The sequence below is a fragment of the Engystomops pustulosus genome, chromosome 1 (genome assembly GCF_040894005.1).
Source record: "Engystomops pustulosus chromosome 1, aEngPut4.maternal, whole genome shotgun sequence".
In the NCBI taxonomy this organism is placed as follows: domain Eukaryota; kingdom Metazoa; phylum Chordata; class Amphibia; order Anura; family Leptodactylidae; genus Engystomops; species Engystomops pustulosus.
The window spans coordinates 191,728,686-191,750,049 of NC_092411.1; the positions used below are offsets into that span (position 1 = coordinate 191,728,686).

The 21,364-nt window shown below is 39.4% G+C and overlaps 1 protein-coding gene across 5 annotated transcripts in view; it reads left to right on the plus strand.

Annotated features, from left to right (window-relative positions):
- LOC140070127 (transmembrane protease serine 11G-like) overlaps positions 1–18,961 on the plus strand; it is a 96,863-nt gene extending 77,902 nt beyond the window's left edge. For all 5 annotated transcript variants that reach the window (XM_072116464.1, XM_072116471.1, XM_072116494.1 and 2 more), the window contains 6 exons: positions 972–1,132; positions 3,154–3,192; positions 12,366–12,534; positions 13,797–14,056; positions 15,043–15,185; positions 17,629–18,961. In XM_072116464.1, the coding sequence (XP_071972565.1) occupies positions 972–1,132; positions 3,154–3,192; positions 12,366–12,534; positions 13,797–14,056; positions 15,043–15,185; positions 17,629–17,790 (934 nt within the window). In that variant the 3' untranslated portion in view covers positions 17,791–18,961. The remainder of the gene's footprint in view (positions 1–971; positions 1,133–3,153; positions 3,193–12,365; positions 12,535–13,796; positions 14,057–15,042; positions 15,186–17,628) is intronic.
- Positions 18,962–21,364: the final 2,403 nt, after the last annotated feature.

Below are 21,364 nucleotides of genomic sequence, written 5' to 3' on the forward strand. Positions count from 1 at the left end.
TGCAGGACCCGATGTCCCGTAATCTTCTTCTGATCAGACGCTGTAGAAAGGTGATACCAAATATGTACTTTTTTGTATTGTAGTGTACAATGTAAGTAATTGAGCATGCTGCACATACTCATTTAGTTACAACCGGGTCCTGCCAGGAGGCGGAACCCAGCCTGAGGAGGAGCTGGCAGCTTTGGGGCACTCGCCTTCCCCCGGGGCTTCTACAGGATGGATCGGCTCCCCCAGTAAGCACACTGGAGGGGTCCGATCCATGGGGGCCCACTTACACGCTGCCACTAACAGAATATTCTGGAAAACAATTATTTCCTTAGTCTGCATGTCAAAATGTAAATCTTTTGACATCGGGCTATTGGGCTAATAGTTGCTAGACCCTTTTGAAAGGACTCATCACATCTCCTGACATGCTCATTTTTAAACAAATACTTGCATTCCCCATGGTAATAATTCTGGATTATATTTTCTTAGAATTCTGTATTGTGTTGTTTCTCTATTAGTCCTACTAAAAATGTATGACTAGCACTTGAGGCATACAGCTCCATTCTCTGGGTACAGTCTGAACCCAGTCATTACTGCTCAGATCCTATTCAAATGCATGGCTTTCTGTTCCACTCATAAATAGGGAAGGGATTGCTACAATATTGAGGACCTGATCTATTTTACCTGAAAAGCTCTTTAAGGAAATAGTGGTATGATTTTATACAATACTCTTTTGTATACTGTCTTGAACACGTTAATAATGTATGTTAATATTGTATATGGAAAAAAAATGATAAAATTGTTTAAAAAAAGAAAAAAAAAGATTTTATACAATGCTCTGAAGGTTGAAAAATTGGTTATGTTTAGCACCTAAGTTGAGTGATGCAAGTATATGTGCTGTGTTGTATTAAAGAGATTTTTGCCTTGCATAATTCTATCTATCGGTATTTGAAATTTATTATTAACATAATACTGATATTTTGCAGCCCTGGAAGTATTATACCAACATTTGTGACCCTGTTTAAAGTTCCAAATGCTGATAGCAAATCATTTTCATCAGCTTCTGCACAGAACATATTTATGGCTAATCTAATCAGTGCTTCCAATTCACTGTATACTATTGACAGAGGCTCCCTACAACTATCAGGTAATCATAAATCTTGCTCTCTATAATGTTACAAAATGATGTATTATAGATATGCTTATGATGGATGGATTGTGTATGGATCAGTGAAAATAACCGCCATTGTTTGATGGTTACCTCAGTGTTCTTCAATTATAGCCATAACATCTCATAAAGCCATTGCCAAGTGGACCTATTATCGTCTACATATCTGTTATTTTGTGTGCTAGCATTTTGTATAGTCGTGACTGATATTTGGTCTGTGATGGGAAGCAGCCTGCTGGGCTCTATTCCAAGCCTTTATCACAAATTTCATAAAATTGGCAAATAAAGTAACTTGTTACACCATTTCAATGGTCATGTGATGTCACACAGGTGCACGGCTCGTCATATAACAAGCCATGCACCTGTGTGACCATGGACAGAAGTCCATTGGAAGTAAAAAGCTTTCTATAGAATGACAGCAGAGATCTAGAAAACTGTGAGAAAGTAAATAGAAAACTTGTATACCTTTTCATCATACAAACAATACCATTTATTTGCTGAAATGGGATCACCCACTTAAGTTGCTTTCTAGACTTAGTTGAGGAAGGTACAGTGTTCTATTTATCCATGGAAGAGTTTCTGGCACTAAATGCACATGGCTGTTTCACATTGTACACTGTGACAAATATAAATATAGGAAACCAGGTGGTTCCTATCAATGAGCCTTAGGTGACCAAGGTGGAGATGTGTCATTTCCGATATTTCGAAATAGTACATGTGCACACATGCCTTGTCATAATAAATGATTTGCATATCTAGTTATATGAGATGAGTGTTCATGTGGAATGAGGAAATTCCGAGCATAAAATGATCACAATTCCAATCACTGTATATATTATAATTATTATTATTATTATTAATCCTGACAACTAAATACTACAAACACTTATCATAAGAAATAACTAATACAGTCTAGATTTAATACTGCTTAGTTTATTCCCTGGAATTCATGTTTAAAAATGTCTAAAAGTGATCTATTACATTCGAAAGTTCAAACATTCATTCAGCTGACAGCAACTGACTGCTCTATGAACATGGACATTTGGCAGGACTGAACATGCATGTCTATTGTCACACAGAGAAGGGAGTCATTGTAACTTTTTACAATAACTTAGGCCCCTTTCACATTTACATTGTGAAGACATATTTGTGGCCGGATAAACGTCCCCATAGACGCCTATGGCACCTAGGCATGGCACGGCGAGCACACACGTGTGTCACTTTACCGTGCATGCTCTATATTTTCCCTTGTTTAAGACCAGGCACCATGTCTCGCTATGAATGGGCTATATTCTTGCCGGGGCTACATCCGGGCGAGCAGAGGTCAGTGTGAAAGAAGCTTTAAATGTATTGCCAAATACCGAATCACATCAAAATTGAGTTAAATCAAATTTGTGTAGCCAGCTTAAAAGGGTTTTCTAGGCACTAACTATTGGTGAGCATTCAACAGTCAGCACCCACATGGATTAGGCACATGTAGCAATTACTCTGAGGTCAGATTAGGAGGCAGTCAGCTCCACCATTGGCAGACAATCGGGTGCAGCCCATTTACTTCTTGCTTTATTACCATAGGATAGTTTATTAACAGTTTAAGCACCTAGAAAACTTCTAGTAAAGGAAATCTTCCATTTGTTTTTATGCATTGTGAATCAAACACACCTTGAGAATGCTGTAGCTACACTGATTCAGAAATATATCTTGTTCAATCCCTGAGTCGAGTGGTTTTGCTGAAAAAACAATTATAAAATTCAGGACCTTGGGGAAGCTGGTTTACTACATTTTATAATTTTTTTCAGCAGATCCACTCGGTTCAGGGATTAAACAAGATGTTTCTACATCAGTGTAGCTACAGCATTCTCAAGCATTCATAATGCATCAAAGCAAATGGTAGGTTTCTTATAGAGGGGTTATTTAAGACTGTGGTGTTGGTATAAGAACTTGTCAGCAATGGTGAAATTTTACAAAAAAAGATTTTCTAACGATAAGTTTTTCCTCATTAGAAATCTCAGTCACGGATGCAGAGAATCTTCTTTATTCTGGTAAGACCTCTTATATATGTATAATACATTAACAATAAATTGTGATCTTGTATTATTTTGTTCCTTTCTTTACCTACAAAATATACATACACTTGAATATATGATGCAGCCAAAGCATCCTGCAGACTTTCGCTGAAGAAAGTTTGTAGCAAGTGCACACTCCAGTTTTCAAAAAAATACAGCTACGACGATACCTAGGAACACGTCAATTAAACATACTTTTTCAAAAAGGTGCTTAATGCAGAACACCCATATATGACTTATTTGTACCATATACCCTTTCTCTGTCAAGGACGTATCTCATAGGCGGTATCCGTATCTTCACAGTGGCATTTGTATGGCCATAATTACGTCTTGTCTTCAGAGGGATATAACTTCAGATCCATGCCACCTAGAATCTCAATTTTTTTTTCCTTTGAAAGAGGAGAATCTCCTCTTAACAGCACATAGTTAGATTCATATGAAAGAATGAGAATATGGGTGCCGAAGTTATAGCCGTCAGAATTGTACTCCCTTCAGCTTTTTAGCCACAGTCTTCGGGGAGAATTTGGAAGAGGCTGCACATATACACGCGGACAAAATTGCTGATACCCCTTGTTTAATGAAAGAAAAGCTCACAATGATCACAAAAGTAACTTGAACCTGATAAAAGTAAAAATAAATGACAGCATTGCTTTTCAACCTTGCTTCAAAAGAATTTAAAAAAAATTATGAAACCTGGACAGAAATGATGGTTCCCTTAACTTAATATTTTGTTGCCCGACCTTTTGAGGCAATCACTGCAATCAAACTATTTCTGTAACTGTCAATTAGACTTCTGCAATTCTCAACATGTATTATGACCCACTCCAGTTGTGGGGGGTTTGAAAGGTGCCATTACCAGTGCCGTTTCAGCTCCTTCTAAAGATGTTAAATAGGATTTAGGTCAGGGCTCAAAGAAGGCATTTGAGACTAGTCCAGTGTTTTTCTCTAGGCTATTCTTGGGTGTTTTTAGTTGTGTGTTTTGGGTCAATATCCTGTTGCAAAACCCATGTCTTACAACTGAGACGAAAATTTCTGACACTGGGAGTCATATTTCTCTCCAGCATCCCTTGATAGTCTTGAGATTTCATTGTACCATGCACAGATTCAAGACACCCTATGTAGGATGCAGCAAAACAGCCCCAGAACATAACAGAGCCACCTCCATGTTTCACAGTTGGGACAGTGTTCTTTTAAAAATAAGCTTCATTTTTCCGTGAAAATAAACAATGTGAACATAAAGGTGATGTGTCTTCCCAAAAGGTTTGATTTTATCATTCCATAGGACATTCAGAAGATTTGTCATCATGTAGTCTTCCAATTTCCAGTTTCTTTTTTATGATTTGTTTTTAGCAATGGTGTCCTCCTTGGTTATTTCCAATTAAGTCCACTTTGGCTCAAACAACAACGGATTGTACAATCTGACACACATGTTCATTGAGCTTGAAGTTCACCTTTAATCTCTTTAGAAGTTTTACTGTCCGTTTTTGTTACCATTTATATTATTCATCTCTTTGATTTAATCAATTGTTCTCCGGTGGCCACTCCAGGGAAGTTGGCTACAGTCCCATGGATCTTAAATTTCTGAATAATATGTGCAACTGTAGTCACAGAAATATCAACCTGCTTGGAGATGGTTTTATAACCTTTACCTTTAACATGCTCGTCTATAATTTCTTTTCTAAGCTCCTGAGACAACTCTTTCCTTCGCGTCCTCTGCTGCATGTTGAGTGTGATACACACCATGTCACCAAACAGCACAGTCAGTAGCTGTAGCCCTTTATACAGGTCCGCGAACTGATTATTCGATTATTAAAAGAAACTAGTAAAGAACTTAAGATTTATTATGTTGCTCTGTGGCATAATTAGAGTCCTTCGGGGCCCGGGGACAAAATTCATAAAGCCCCCCCCCCTCCTTCTGTAATCATGACCACCATTACACCAAAAAAACAAAAACTACCATCATACGATGAGAAACATAAATCATATTTATCCTGTGCCAGGAGCAAATATTACCCCAGTACAGTGGTTGATATTACCACCATAGACTAATATTAAGGGTATTGACAATTAAAGGACAATATTAGCCAAGATAAGGATGTATGAGGTGCAAATAACACTGCTACACCATGAGGGTTTCTCTAAAATTTCTTAACCCCCTCACACACACTGACGGGACTGTCAGTGTCACTTAAAGTCACTTCTAACTAAATTCATCCCTCCAAAAGTTAGTTTTGATGATTTTTGTGAAAATCTGAAAAATAGCACCTAAAGTTATAAGACTCCTAACATCCTAAATAAAGGAAAAGATGTTTGAAAAATGAGGCCAAGTTCAAGCAGACATATGGAAATTGTTAGTTATCAAGTTATTTTAGTGATATGGCCAACTTTCCAAAAAGTAGAACATTTTGAATTTGAAAAGCATTGTTTTTTTCAAAATTTTTGCCAAATTTCCATTTATTTGATAAATAAATACAAAACATATTGCTTAAATTTCTCAACCAACATGAAGTACAATGTTGTACGAAAAAACTAACTCAAAATCAACTGGATATGTTAAAGGGTTCCAAAGTTCCAACCACTTAAATAGGCACGGCAGATTTTTAAAAATGGGCCGTGTCAGGAAGGTGAAAAGTGGCTTCAACGTTAAGGGGTTAAAGGAAACCTTCCATCTTGGATCTACCTATTAAGGTAGATCCGGTGGTAGGTTCAGCTAATAAATGCCACCGTAGCCCTTTTTAGGGCTAATCCTTTAGTGGCCGCTGCATTTGGAAAAGTTTTATTGCTCTAATATGCAAATTAGAGGCTAATAGGCTACTGGGACGTGGAGTAGCCCTTTATACAGGTCCGCGAACTGATTACAAGATTGCAGACACCTGTGATGCTAGTAAGTGGAAACCCCACAAGGGTACCATCATTTTTGTCCAGGGCTGTTTCATGAGTTTTATTTTTTTTAAATTCTCTTGAAGCCTGGTTGAAAAGCAATGTCTGACCTTCATTTGTTCATTCTCATACAAATTTATTTAATTTTTGTCAGATTTAAGTTTCTTCTGTGACCATTTTGGGTTTTTCTTTCATTTAACGATGGGCTACAATCAGAATCCCAGTGTAGGAGCTGCTTACCCCTTAGGCTGCATTCACACGACAACAGATAGAGCATGTTATATCTTTTTTGCTAGCATGGCACCGTACTGAGCCTAGGGCGGACTTATATCCGGCCGAAATTTTTCAGCCGTATATGCTTCCCCCATACGTTAGTGTGAATGCAGCCTTACAGATAAAGTAAATTTTGATAAGAGATAATATCAACTAATGTTCATGTTATTAACCCTCTTCTACCCAGAACAATCTAAGAGAACTTTCTCTCTGATTATCATATACTGAGCAATTAATTTGTAACCTAAATTGAGTGAAACGATAAACAATCCATCCCCTTTGTCTAATGTTGCTACATATTACCACCGCAACCAGGAGTGAATTTTAAATCCGCCTGTTAGCGATTGAGGATTTGAAAAATATAAAAAGCTAATTCACTATAGGTTCCATGACGGTATAAATGAGGCATGAATGCCACCTAGAGTTGTTGTGTAGGAATGTCATTTAAAAGAAACTAGTAAAGAACTTAAGATTTATTATGTTGCTCTGTGGCATAATTAGAGTCCTTCGGGGCCCGGGGACAAAATTCATAAAGCCCCCCCCCCTCCTTCTGTAATCATGACCACCATTACACCAAAAAAACAAAAACTACCATCATACGATGAGAAACATAAATCATATTTATCCTGTGCCAGGAGCAAATATTACCCCAGTACAGTGGTTGATATTACCACCATAGACTAATATTAAGGGTATTGACAATTCAAAGGACAATATTAGCCAAGATAAGGATGTATGAGGTGCAAATAACACTGCTACACCATGAGGGTTTCTCTAAAATTTCTTAACCCCTCAAACACACTGACGGATATATCCATCAGCGAGCTATGAAAGTTGTATTAAGAGGGCTCATGGGCTAAGCCCTCTTCATACAGAAATAGGGTTTGCTGCATATTGAAGCTAACATCCACGGTCGCTGCTATAGTATATGTATATGCTAGGAACGATTAGACCATGTAGGGTTAAAGTACCCCAGAGGGTCTAAGAAATAGTAAAAAAAAGATAAAAAAAAGTTAAATAAAAAAACTAAAAATATTAAAAATTCAAATCTCTCCCCTTTCCCTAGAACTGATATAAAACTAAATAAACATAAATTACAGACATGTTAGGTATCGCTGCGTCCCAAAATGCCCGATCTATCAAAATATAAAAAAACGGTTATTGCCAGCGGTGAATCACATAATAGAAAATTGCCCTCAAATGTCCGAAATGTGACTTTTATACCATTTCACAGAAAATAAAAAATTTTGATCAGTGATCAAAAGGTTGCATAGTCCTCATCATGGTAACAATGACAACGTCAGCTCATCTCGGAAAAAAATTACACCTCACAGAGCTCCATACACCAGAGTATAAAAAAGTTATTAGGGTCAGAATATGGCTAAACAATGATATATTTGTGACAATGTATTAAAACACAATAAAACCTTTATACATTTGGTTTCACCGAGATCTTACTAAACCAATGAATAAAGTAGATGTACCATTTGTAGGGTCAAAGGATCCAAGGTAAAGATATTCAAAAAAGGAAAAAGTTAAACAGTCTGCACTGGCAGCTGTTCTTAGAGCTTTATTAAAGGGGTATTCCAGGAATCAGCATAATTCATATAGAAGTGGGCACTCAAAATATAAGCTAATGTGTAATTAGTTGTTATTAAAAATTTTGCTCCCCTTAGCAGTAAATGCTTTGCACATACACTGTGATGGAGAATTAAAATGCTACTGGCCCTTTAATCAGTCCGTTAATTTCCTCCGCGCGGTCCGTTGCAGGACAGAAGATGACTGCTGGTCACATGTCCACATCACATGTCCTGTAACTGCCTGGCCAGGGTCATGTGATCACCACCACGTTTGGCTGTAGTCGGTTGGTTGCAGTGCATTCAGTATGGCCAGTGTTGTGGTGATGTCAGTTACACATCATTACTATGGTAACAGAGCAAGAAAACCTGTTACATCATCACTGGGAGCAGAGTATAAGAGGTAGGAGGAGTTACTGAGAACTAAAGGATCATGGAACTTGTAGTTTCCAGTGGCGGAAGTTAATGATAACTCCACCTACTTTAGAGAGGTTATAAATTTTGTAAATCACAAAATCAAATTATTTAAGCTCCATTTTGTTACTAATGACATTGAGTATTGTTGTATTCATTTATTTATATCATCATGGGTTTTTGTGTCAGACGTTCGTATTCCCGGAATACCCCTTTAAGTACATATTAATTGTACAATTGTGTTTCCGTTCTCCTCCATATAAAAATATATCATGATGCTTGCTCTAACAGGTATGATTAAGGGCTGCTAATCGCTTTTGTCCAAAACACATCACCAGCATCTTTTTTTGTGATGTCACTTTTTTAATATGTACTTAACCCCTTCCCGACATTTGACGTAATAGTACTGCATCGCGGGAGGTGCGTTCCTGCAATTTGCAGTATTATTACGTCAAGCTTCTGAACGGAGCAGGCGCCAGACACTGTGGGTGACGGCTATATATTATAGCCGACACCCGCCTCTAACAACCGCGATCGGAGATTTCTCCTATCGCGGGTGTTAACCCCTAACACGCCACGGCGCTTACCGGGGGGTCCGTCGCTCCGTTCGCAGCCCCGGGACTGTCAGTGTCACTTAAAGTCACTTCTAACTAAATTCATCCCTCCAAAAGTTAGTTTTGATGATTTTTGTGAAAATCTGAAAAATAGCACCTAAAGTTATAAGACTCCTAACATCCTAAATAAAGGAAAAGATGTTTGAAAAATGAGGCCAAGTTCAAGCAGACATATGGAAATTGTTAGTTATCAAGTTATTTTAGTGATATGGCCAACTTTCCAAAAAGTAGAACATTTTGAATTTGAAAAGCATTGTTTTTTTCAAAATTTTTGCCAAATTTCCATTTATTTGATAAATAAATACAAAACATATTGCTTAAATTTCTCAACCAACATGAAGTACAATGTTGTACGAAAAAACTAACTCAAAATCAACTGGATATGTTAAAGGGTTCCAAAGTTCCAACCACTTAAATAGGCACGGCAGATTTTTAAAAATGGGCCGTGTCAGGAAGGTGAAAAGTGGCTTCAACGTTAAGGGGTTAAAGGAAACCTTCCATCTTGGATCTACCTATTAAGGTAGATCCGGTGGTAGGTTCAGCTAATAAATGCCACCGTAGCCCTTTTTAGGGCTAATCCTTTAGTGGCCGCTGCATTTGGAAAAGTTTTATTGCTCTAATATGCAAATTAGAGGCTAATAGGCTACTGGGACGTGGAGTAGCCGGAGCTGAGGCTACACTGTGTGGTTACTCCATGCCCCAGTATCCTCTTTCGATCCTCCTACTATGCCATCTTTAGCATGCATCTCCTGGTAGCTGCGCACACTTGTCTGTGCTCTGCATAGACTCTCTATGCAGAGCCAGTGGCTGCACGTACTCGGCTTCAAAGCTGGAGCAATTGAGCATGTGTAGTAGCTCCGGCTTCGGAGCAGAGTACAAGGAGCCGCTGACTCTGCATAGAGAGTCTACCAGGAGCTGCACGCTTAAGATGACATAGTAGGAGGATCAAAAGAGGCTACTGGGGGTGCAGTAGCCACACCGTGTAGCCTCAGCTCCGGGTACTCTATGCCCTAGTAGCCTCTTTCACAAATTTGCATATTAGGGCAATAAAACTTTTCTAAATGCAGCGGCCACTAAAGGATTAGCCTTAAAAAGGGCTACAATGGCATTTATTAGCTGAACCTAGCACTGGATCTACCTTAACCCCTTACATCACACGTTGGATGAAGGTGCATGGAGAGAGCTTACGGGCTGAGCCCTCTACATACCGGTAACCCCGGTAGTGGTAACCCACTGATCGTGGCCAGATGGCAAGGATCGCCCCCCCCCCCCCCCGTGACGTCATCGGGGAGGGGAAAGGGGACAGCAATCGGCGCCATGTCAGCCTCGGGTCTTCCGAAGACCCAAGGCTGCCTTGTGTTAACCCTTTCATTACAATGCGATTAGCACATTGTAAAGAATGAGGAGGAAAATCCCCATATACTGCCATACTGTAGTACAGACAACCTAGTGTTAAAGTACCCTATGGAGTCTGAAAAATAGTAAAAGTAAAAAAAAAGTTTTTAAAAAAAAATTATAATAAAAAACCGAAAAATTCGAATCAAACCTAAAAATTCTAATCCCCCTCTTTCCCTTGAAGGTAGAAATTTCATTGGGGCGTACAGTGAAATCTGTAAAATCCAAGCCCACAAGAAAACGGCGCAAATGTGTTTTTTCACCAATTTCACTGCATTTGGATTTTTTTTCCCACTTCCGAGTACACGGCATGGGATATTAAATACTGTCACTATAAAGTGCAATTTTAGACAAAAAAGTGAGTACAAGAGGGTGTTTATGATGTAAATTCATAAATCTTTATTAAACAAATCATTAACATGATTAAAAACCATTAAAAAGCACTCATGGTGCATAAGACAAAAAACAAAACATTAGTCCCGGCATATGAGTCAATCAGGTAACACAATGATTAGGCAAAGGGTAAAGCACATGTCCAAAGATGAAATCAAATAAATAGATAATGTAAAGGTAAATTCACATTCCAATAATGTACATCAGGTAATAAATATGAGGACAATCATGAATCCATTGTTACCTACATGGTCACAGTTGCTTGGTCATAAAGAGCCAGGGGCTAAGGAGGAATCCCCACGCGTTCCGCCTGTGCAAGCAGGCTTCCTCAGGGGTAGTGTGTAGTCTTACAAACTTTAAAGTGTATATAAAGCGTTCCCTACCCTTGAAGTCTGACACCCATCAGGTGTGTAGTGCTGTCCAGCTCTGCGGCGTGCGTGCCAGTCGCCAGAAGCAAGGGATCCGCGTCAATGCGTGTCACAGACCGGAGCAGAATAAGAGTAAAAGACATTACTGCGCATGCGCAGGTGATATGACAGCCTACATATCGCGTAAATAAGTATACAAGGTGAGTGATGTGAAGTGAGATGAGTGTAGAATCAGTGGACAGAATGGTGTGGTGTATATTGAAGTGTGAAGTGAAGAATAAGCATACCTACAAACTGTGGTGTTGAAGGTTTATTGTATAAAAATATGTGTGTCGGACTCCAAAGGCAGGGAACAAAAATTAATTAGGTACAGTATTAGCGATATACAGCTGCTATGTTGTTCCAAACATCTTGGAGACATTCTTTGTATGTAGTTTTGCTTTTTTCCTTCAGTCTCTTCATAACGTCCACAACAAACCTGATGATGTGTAGATCAGAGGTCTCTGGAGGCAATATAATCACTTCCAGGACTCCTTGTTCTTTTTTACACGGAAGATAGTTCATAAAGACATTCTGAAAATGAATTTGGATCCAGACACCTTGATAATAATTTGCTGTACATCAGCTCCAAAACTTGGTAGAATCTTCTAACATGCTATACTGTCACCTGTAAACAATCTTATTGTACTACTGTCCAGCTCTTCATGATGAACACGTTGCTAAAAATCAAGCATGATAATCCAGAGCCCTTCAAATTAATTAGAATATTTTTAAAAGTTGGTTTTCGAAGAAAGGAGGCCGTTGTTAACAAATTTAAGATTAACACAGTAGCAGTATCTAGATCTATAGTTTATTCATACTTGATTTTGAAGGTAGATTCCCTTTAAGCCTTCAAAACACCTCTTTCAGTTACTTCCTATGTTGAAACCTACATATGAAAATGATGATTATTAATATGTTTGGTATAACAAACTATTTATACATCCAAACTATAATCCTACAAAATACTTTTGTTAAAGTCTCACTAGAAGAATTGATATTATGGGGGTATTCAGGAGTTTTTTCATAACTGGACAAATTCCCCCCTTTACCCTAAACCAGACAAGACATGATAAATGCCCCCAATATGTTTTGAAGGCAAAGGCAGATAACACTGAATATTGATTTGATTTAGGTTTTTCTTTTGCTGATAATATTGAAATATGTTAATATGTATTACATTATTTTCTGCACAGATTGTGGTGTTGGAGGGCCTGCGGGATCAAGCAGAATAGTGGGAGGAGTATCTGCAGATTTGGGATCCTGGCCCTGGCAGGCCAGTCTGCGCCTTAATGGTTTTCATAAATGTGGAGCCTCATTGATCAGCAATACCTGGCTTGTCACTGCTGCGCACTGTTTTGATTTGTAAGTAATTCTTATCCTCTCACGATTGTAGCTGGGAAATGTCTTGTACATGTACATTGATGTACTTAGCACAGACTTTGTCTTCCGATACTTTGTACTTAGCTGATTTTGCAGGGTAGTCCTACAGGTTACATGATGTTTTATGGAAGGAAGATGGTAATAGCAAAAAATCTAAATGATCAGCTATGTAAGGTTTCCATTTCATTGCATGGAAATGAAATGGTGCCTCTATGAAATACAATTTGTACTGCAGTTAAAAATCTCTTACAGAGCTATGTAAAGATGCCATTTGAATGGTGGGAAGCAAAATTTGGAAACACAAAAATGGATAGGGCTGCATCCTTAAAAAAATTTTCCGGGTACTGTAATGACTTATTTAAAGGGAACCTGTCACCAGGGACCTCATTTTCACTAAAGACAGATTGTAAAAGCCCATGACACCTGCAGTGCACATCTGCCTCTCTTCCTTTTCTAAGCACTTGCATTACAATATAATTGTGTGTTAGAACTTACTGTTGCATCCTGACAAAATCCTGGGGTAGTCACAGGGGCTGGACTTTGGTTTGGATGCATTTAAAAAAACAACATGTGACTTGTCTGAGCTGCAGGCTGCCTCCATCTTTGTGCTCCTGTACAGCTCCTCCCTCCCCCACTGATGTCAGGCTGACCACGCTGTGACCTCTGAGAAGGAGCAGGAGGAGGAGCTGTACAGGAGCACAAAGGTGGGGGCTAAGATTTGAGGAATGAGTAACACAGACAAGTCACGTGTTTTTTGAAATGCATGCAAACCAAAGTCCAGCCCCTGTGACTACTCCAGAATTTTGTCAGGGTGCAAGGTAAGTTAGAACACACAATTACATTGTAATGCAAATGCTTATAAAAGGCAGAGAGGCAGGTTTGCACTGCTGGTGTGAAGGGCTTCTGTAACCTGTCTTTAGTGAAAATTAAAGACAGGTGACAGGTTCCCTTTAACTATTTACTTAAATGTAAATGTAATGTAAATGTAATCTGTAGTTCTCCTATCCGGCATATACACTAAGGGAGGAGCTGTATTCTCTGTGCTACATCACTAGTGAAGTGGTGCACAGATATTACTGCATGCAGCCTTATGGTACGGCTGCTGGGTGTAGCTTTATGCTGTTCATGTAATACCGGACATCTAGACCACTAGGCAGAACGGCCCAGGTCATACAATACAAGCAAGGACTTTGTAGTTATCTGTATTTCTATTTCATAATTATCTTTTTATTTATTTTCCACAGTAACAAAAGTTACAAGATGTGGACAGTAGTACTTGGTACAATTTCAATAAAGCCTAAAGATGGATTAAAACTCAAACAAATCATAATCTTTGAACCTTATACCAGTGAGACACACCAAAATGACATTGCGCTTCTTGAATTGTCTGAACCAGTTAACTTTAAGGAAAACATCCGACCTGTATGTCTTCCAAGTGCATCTGAGAACTTTGCAGATGGGAAGTCATGTTATGTTACCGGATGGGGAGCACTTGAATTTGAAGGTCAGTTTTACATATAGCACAATTAAAGTGAGTGTTCATGAAAAATAACACTGTTTTCTATTTGTTGGCTAAGTTATATGCTCACATTTATGTTGTTTATGTACAAGTTTTAACCTCTTGGGGTTTGCCCATTGTACATGTACGTCCCACAATGATCGGTGCTGGCAACAGTTGTGGCAGTTAACCTGTTGCCATGGTAAGCCGATCATTTCATATAAACAGCAGCTTCTCCTGGGCACAGACTTATTGCTGCCAATCGCCGCCCACCACAACATCAACAGGGGTTACTGATTGGTTGCCATCACAGTTGCATAGCATTTAAAATTAAAAATTAAAATCACTTCCCTTTCCCTATATATACATATAAAAATAAACAAATCTAAAAAATGGTCATTACCAGGTGAACCCTGTAACAGAAAATAGGGACAATATTTTTCGCCATTTTAAAACACATACATTTTTTAATAAAAAGTGATTAAAATCTTATACACTCTCCAAAAACACACCTTACACCGAATTCTGAAAATGTTATTAGTGTCAGAATAGGGCTAGAAGAAAAAAATTACTTTTGTACAAAAGGTTTTAATTTTTTTTTAAATCTATTAAAACATAATCAAATCTTCATAAAATCGGTATCCAAGTGTTTTTCCACAGATTTCCTGTACATGGCATGGAATATAAAATTCTGTCAATAGGAAGCACAATTTGTTATGCAGAAAATACAGGTTTTTTACAGCACTGTCAAAAGTTGGTTTTGTGGATTTTTTTTAAGAGGGGAAGTGAAAAATGGCCTGGATCTGAAAGGGTAAAAAATATATGCAGATATAGAAATTTAGTATTATATGCAAATGGCAGGAGATACCGAAGACAAGGGAACTATTTATTTTATTCCTTTCCTGCTTTATGGGACAATGAAAAGACAATTCTAAAAACCCATCAGAGAATTTTAAAGAGCTTGCATAAAATGTAATTCTCTTCCTTTACAGGACAGTATCCAACCACCCTACAGCAAGCTGAAGTCAAAATAATAAACTCAGAATTATGCAGAAGTTCCCAAATGTATGGAAATTCAGTAGATCAATCTATGATATGTGCCGGATACGCTGAGGGAAAGATTGATGCATGTCAGGTACAGTAGCACTAGTTTAGCTCTAGTCAGTTTTGTTTGACTTTTTTTTGTCATATTCTTTACACATGTATTTATAAAGTGTCGCAGCTGCACTATACCCGACACAACAAGGGGCATTCCAGTGCACAGAATTGTGTTGCACGCCCTATGTTAAAGGTGCATGTGACACAATTAATGAATCAGGCGCAAAGTGCAGTTTTCACCGTTTTTGATAAATGTTGTGTGCATACATGAGTGTCAGGATTTGAACCTGTGTTCTGGTGCCTGGTTCTGTGTCTCTGTGTTTGCTGAGCCACTCAGCTAGTTGAATAGTTGTCTGCTGGAATATTGTGTTGAACCTACTGGAAAACCTGCCACCTGTTTCTCCTGATTAGAACCTCCCTGAGTTTACCTTGATTGTTCTGCCTATATATGTGTCGCTGAAACTTCCTGCGTTGTGTTAGTTTTGTGTTCAGTTTACTGAGTACAGGCAGCCTGTACACCCTGGAGACCTCCTTGCTGGAGATCTTCTTCTAGTTCCTTGGAACATCACCTTTGCTGACTGCAAGTTGTCCATACTGCTCCTTTAGCTCCTGAGATATGACAGACTATTACTCTGGTCTCTACGTTACTGTTTAAGACTCTTATTGCGGCTATCTGTGTACTGCCTAAAGCCTCCTCAGCCTTACCTGACTACTGGACTCCTTCTCCTGTCCCACTAGCATTGTGACAATGAGGTTCATGGGCATATTGGCCTCTGTACTGGGTATTACTTCTCATGTACAGTACAAAAAATCTAATTGGCTCCCATTTATCAAAAGCAGTACAGACTGCACCATTATGGATGGTGAAGCTCTGAAATAATCTCAAATGCTAGCTTTTGCAATTATTTTCCCCAATTCGATACCTTCACGCCAGTGGGACGGGGGCAGGCGTGAAGGGGGGGCTCAGCCAGCGTGGAGTGGGTTGGCCCGATACAATGATGTCCCCGCACCTGCTCTGCAACCAACATAAACTCTGCGCAGGACCCTCAGCCGGAGACATCAAGAGACAGAAACCTTTTAATGTAACCGGCTGAGCCAGAGCAGCAGCGGGACTATCACTCGTTGGCACAGCTTGCCATCTCAGCTGTCTTTACCCAGGAGAATCCCATGGTGGAAAACATGATGGAGAATACTGTAAATTCTCTTTGGAATGTCAACAGTTTAACCCAGGAAAAGGCACCGTGAGGCACCGCCTCATAACCACTAGATGGTATACATCTCGGGTACTGCATGAACTATGTACCGTGACAGACAGACCATTATTTTTAGTGTTTGAAGATTCCTTGAGGAATAGTTTTGTTCCACAGGTCGTGTGCATAGCAAATATGGTGCTGCTGGGACTAGGGGAAAATCTGTGTATTTGAGTAAGCAATTGGCTTAGTGATAAAAAATAGAGGGTTGTCATTAATGGCACATTCTCAGATTGGGTTGATGTAAATAGTAGAGTCCCACAGGGGTCAGTGTTGGGGGCGACTTCTTTAACATGCACCAGATTTAACATTCAAAGTCCAACAGAATTGTGTCACACACCGCAAGATGCACCAAAAAAAGTTGTGCACTCTGTCAGAGCTGTGGAGGGAGCACCAGATTAATGAAAAAGAAATTCTGAATCTGGGACACCATGCACTCTACACAGGCAAACAGCATTACGTGTAGTTTGCACTATTGTTAGTAAATGTGCCCTATTGTGTACAGTTTTGGGAACGCGTATATAAAAAGGACACAGTAGAATTGGAACAGGTGAAGAGGAGAGCAACCAAGATTATTAGGGGAATGGGGGGATTAGAATACGATGACAGATTGCAAATTTGGGATTATTTAGTTTAGAAAAAAGACGACTGAGTGGAGACCTCATTACAATGTACAAATACCTGAACGGACAGTACAAGGATCTCTCCAAAGATCTTTTTATACCTAGGTCTGTGACCAGGACAAGGGGGCATCCTCTACGCCTAGAGGAGAGGCGATTTTACCATCAGCATAGACAAAGGTTCTTTACTGTAAGAGCAGTGAGACTATGGAACTCTCTGCCGCAGGAGGTTGTTATGGCGGACTCTATGTACATGTTCAAGAGAGGCCTGGATCCCTTTCTGGAGAGAAAAAATATCACGGGTTATGGGGAAAAACATTTGTTTCATTCTTAAATGTTGGACCTTCTTTTTCCAGCTTTATATACTATGATAAATAACCTCCTATGTGTAGTTTGCCCATGAATCTGGATCCCCCCCTGTGTCGTAGACTAGTACTAAGTGCCCCTTTAGGTGCGCATTGTCTTGTCGGACAAAGTGCAGCCGCGACACAAAACTGGCGCAGACACTAAGTACATGTGCAAGCATTTTGCACATTCTTTTCAGCTTTAATAAATGTGGGCCATTGTGTTTTCTAATATGTTGTTTTTCTTTACACTTTTTCTAATAAAGGGTGATTCCGGAGGTCCATTGGTAACTATTCAAAATAATGGCAGGTGGGCACTTATTGGAATTGTCAGTTTTGGAGATGGATGTGCCTCACAAAACAGGCCTGGTGTTTACTCTAACGTCACATATTTGCAGAATTGGATCAAAAGGAATTCAAGCCTGTAATTCTCAAGACTTGAAATTATAGTTATGAAGATTACAACATATCAAGAGCAGATTCTCATAACTAACACAAAGACATCAATGGAGATGAAAACCTGTAAATAGCGTGGATTGTAGTTTTCATTGTTACATGTGTTCCTGTTATACAGGATTATGTATGGTACATTTTATGCCAAATGTGTACTTTTAATTGATATGTAGAAATATACAATTGCATAAAAATTCATCTGATTAAGATCTAAAAAACAAATTTTGATTATTAAAACATAATGGTGATATCAAACGCTGGTGATAGCCCTGTTGACCCTAATAGCGCAAGCGCATACATCGAGAGGCTCTGGCCTCTTGATGTATCCAGTTGGTGGCTAGGCAGTGTTTATTTCTACACTAGGTCCTAACTGGTGTAAAAATAAGCGTTGTCAGCAACTTTTAGGGTGCGTTCACATGTTGCAGTTAAAACTGCATCGCAATTAGTTTTGGGTTGGTTTTAGGTGGTACTACTTATTTTAACAAGTGAAAGACATCAAATCAACAGGTGAATGAAATTTGTGGAACAGCTTTCTCCTTCAAAATCAAATTCACCCATTCAGTTCATGTCTTTCACCTGTGAAATTGACAAAACTTCACCTAAAACCACCTCAAAACTAATTGCGATGCAGTTTTAACTGCAACGTGTGAACGCACCCTCTACTGCCCTCCAGTCTGCAGCTGGCTGCGCCTTCCTTCACCCCCCCCCCTCCAGGACACCCTGGTGTGGAGGTGGCACAGGTGCTAGCAATAAGCCAGAATTTGCTATTATTTCAGCCCCAATTACTACCCCTAAATGTATTGTTCACAATGTATTAATGACACCGCTTATGGTTAAATACTGTGCATAACTGAAAACACAATGACATATTAAGAAGTCATTACTATTATTGTTATGACTAACACACTGTCAGATATGCACCTTTTTTCAAGGTACTTGTCTTGAATTTGACAGCACATAAACGAGGTTTCCAAATATACTTCAAATGTGACAATACAAAAGTGAACCCTGGAGCAGTGCTGTGAGTGACCAGATATCTCCCTATTGAAGGCACAATTCTTTTTATCTTGAAGTTGATTTAATTGCATTTTTGCACTATTTCACCAGTATGTAATTATTATTAGTATATAATATTATATTATTTTGTAAACCAATATTAAATATTTTTTATTTAACAACACACTATGAATAAATATTGTGTTTTATGTATTTTATGTTCACTTTGAGAATCAGGTGTTTGTGAATATTGACCATTATCACCAACCTTGTTACTTTAAGATTTAGAGCTAATGGAGCTTATTAAAGCCCTTGTGTCAGTTTTTTGTCGGACTATGCAAGTTCTTTTATGTACAAACTGCTTGCACATGCATTTAAAGGGTTTTTCCCATGATACATTTATTATGTAAAGTCCAACAGAAGTGTGTTGCACTCCATATGTTAAAAGTGGTACACACTGTCAGAGCAGGGAGCTCTAGGTTCATGCAGAACGTGCACCACAATTCCTGAATGCCTCCAGTAAATCTGGCCCTAAGGCACAGATTTATTATACAGTCTGCGCCAGAATTCTTGTGTAGACTGTATATAAATACACATGCAAACTGATTGCACATGTATATATGAAGTGTTTATTATTATAATAATTCTTTATTTATATAGCACACACAGATTACGCAGCGCTGCGCAGAACTTGCCAGATCAGTCCCTGTGACCCATGGGACTCACAATCTAATCAACCTACCAGTATGTTTTTGGAGTGTGGGAGGAAACTCACGCAAACATGGAGAGAACATAACTTAAATATTACCCCTAGTTACAAACAGACCTCTATAGCCACTTTGAACTTGGTGAAGATCTCTGGATGCTGATAAATTAGTGAATTTTGGCCCAGGCTGCAATTAACAAGCGCATAAGAGTTTTCAAATGTGTCTTCAAAACTTTATTGTTAATCCTCATTCAAAATGATGAAAATCCTATAGTCACTTAAAAAAAGTACTTGTCTAGAGTTACACTTACAAAGTATATCAGTTCTGACTTACATACAAATTCAACTTAAAGGAAACCTACCACTTGTAGTGGCAGGTTTCTGATGGAAATACTGGGCACCAGCTCAGGGTGAGCTGGTGCCGGAGCTTATTTCTGTTAGTGTTTTAAACCGCGGTATCGCGGTTTAAAACACTTTTTAAACTTTAAAGCCGGCGCAGGGAGGTACGCGCTCGGCGCTTACCATGCGCGCGGCTACATAGGAAGTGAAGGAGAGCCGTGCGCATGGTAAGCGCCGAGCGCGTACCTCCCTGCGCCGGGTATAAAGTTTAAAAAGTGTTTTAAACCGCGATACCGCGTTTTAAATCACTAACAAAAATAAGCTCCGGCACCATCTCACCCTGAGCTGGTGCCCGGTATTTCCATCAGAAACCTGCCACTACAAGTGGTAGGTTTCCTTTAAGGCTACATTCACACAATGTATGCCTGCCGTAACAAAGTACGGCGGACATACATCAGCACCGGGGAAAGGAGCAGGGGATGAGCGCAGCTCACTCCCGCCCCTCTCCATAGGAATATACAGCACACAGCGCCGTATTCCGACGACAGATAGGACATGTCCTATCTTTATATGGGCTACGGAACGGCACGGTGCCGCACGTGTGCAGCACCGGACGGCTCCCATACAGCGCCGTGAGGCTAAAGAAGTGTAGGGGGACGTAAATTTGTACTTAACCTGAGAACTGCCTATATTGGAAAGTTGCTGAACGTTAAATTTATACAGTGTATTATCTAAGCACCACGAGACATGTATTTTACAAAACAAATTACACCCAAGAGGATAAAGCAAACTACCAACTTGTTTTACTAGTCATGAGGAACGGACCTGTCTTAATTGATGGTATGTGACCTGCTCTGACCCCCTAGTTGGAAGAAAAGTATAAAGATGGAAAACAAAACAGGAAATTGCGACCTAAGGGAAGGTGTCAGTTGTATCTAATTCTGCTGTTTTCTGCATGCATCCTTGGGGGCACAGGTTATTCTTTGAAAAGAATTATTAACCCCTTAAAGGGTTATTCCCACGAAGACAAGTTTCTTATATGTACTCAGGATAACAAAATAACTAATTCACGGTTACTAACAAAAATACAGCATTTCACAAATATAATTCCAACCTGTCTATCAGTCCTGGTGTACGCAATTTCAGTTGCCCCTGGACACGACCCAGTAACTTCTGACTTAGGGGTTGGGCCAGTATCTTAGATTTGTGTGTGACTGCTGAGGAGCTGAGTTTCTTTGTCTCTGGTCTCTGCACTATAGTTCCTCCCACCTGAAATCAGCATGGAGCTCACTCACTGCTGCACTGAGACACAGGAGGAGATTTATCATTAGGCAGGATTTTGAGCTTTTGTCAGTCGGGCTCATTTACTAAAGGTCCAAACGCTGCACTTTCGTTGGGTTTCCCAAATATTTTGGTTTTGGGCCGAGTTGCCCCAGAATTTTGGCGCGCCAGCTTGCACGCGACAGAAATGGGGGGGGGGGAGCGTCAGACAACCTGGCGGATTCAGA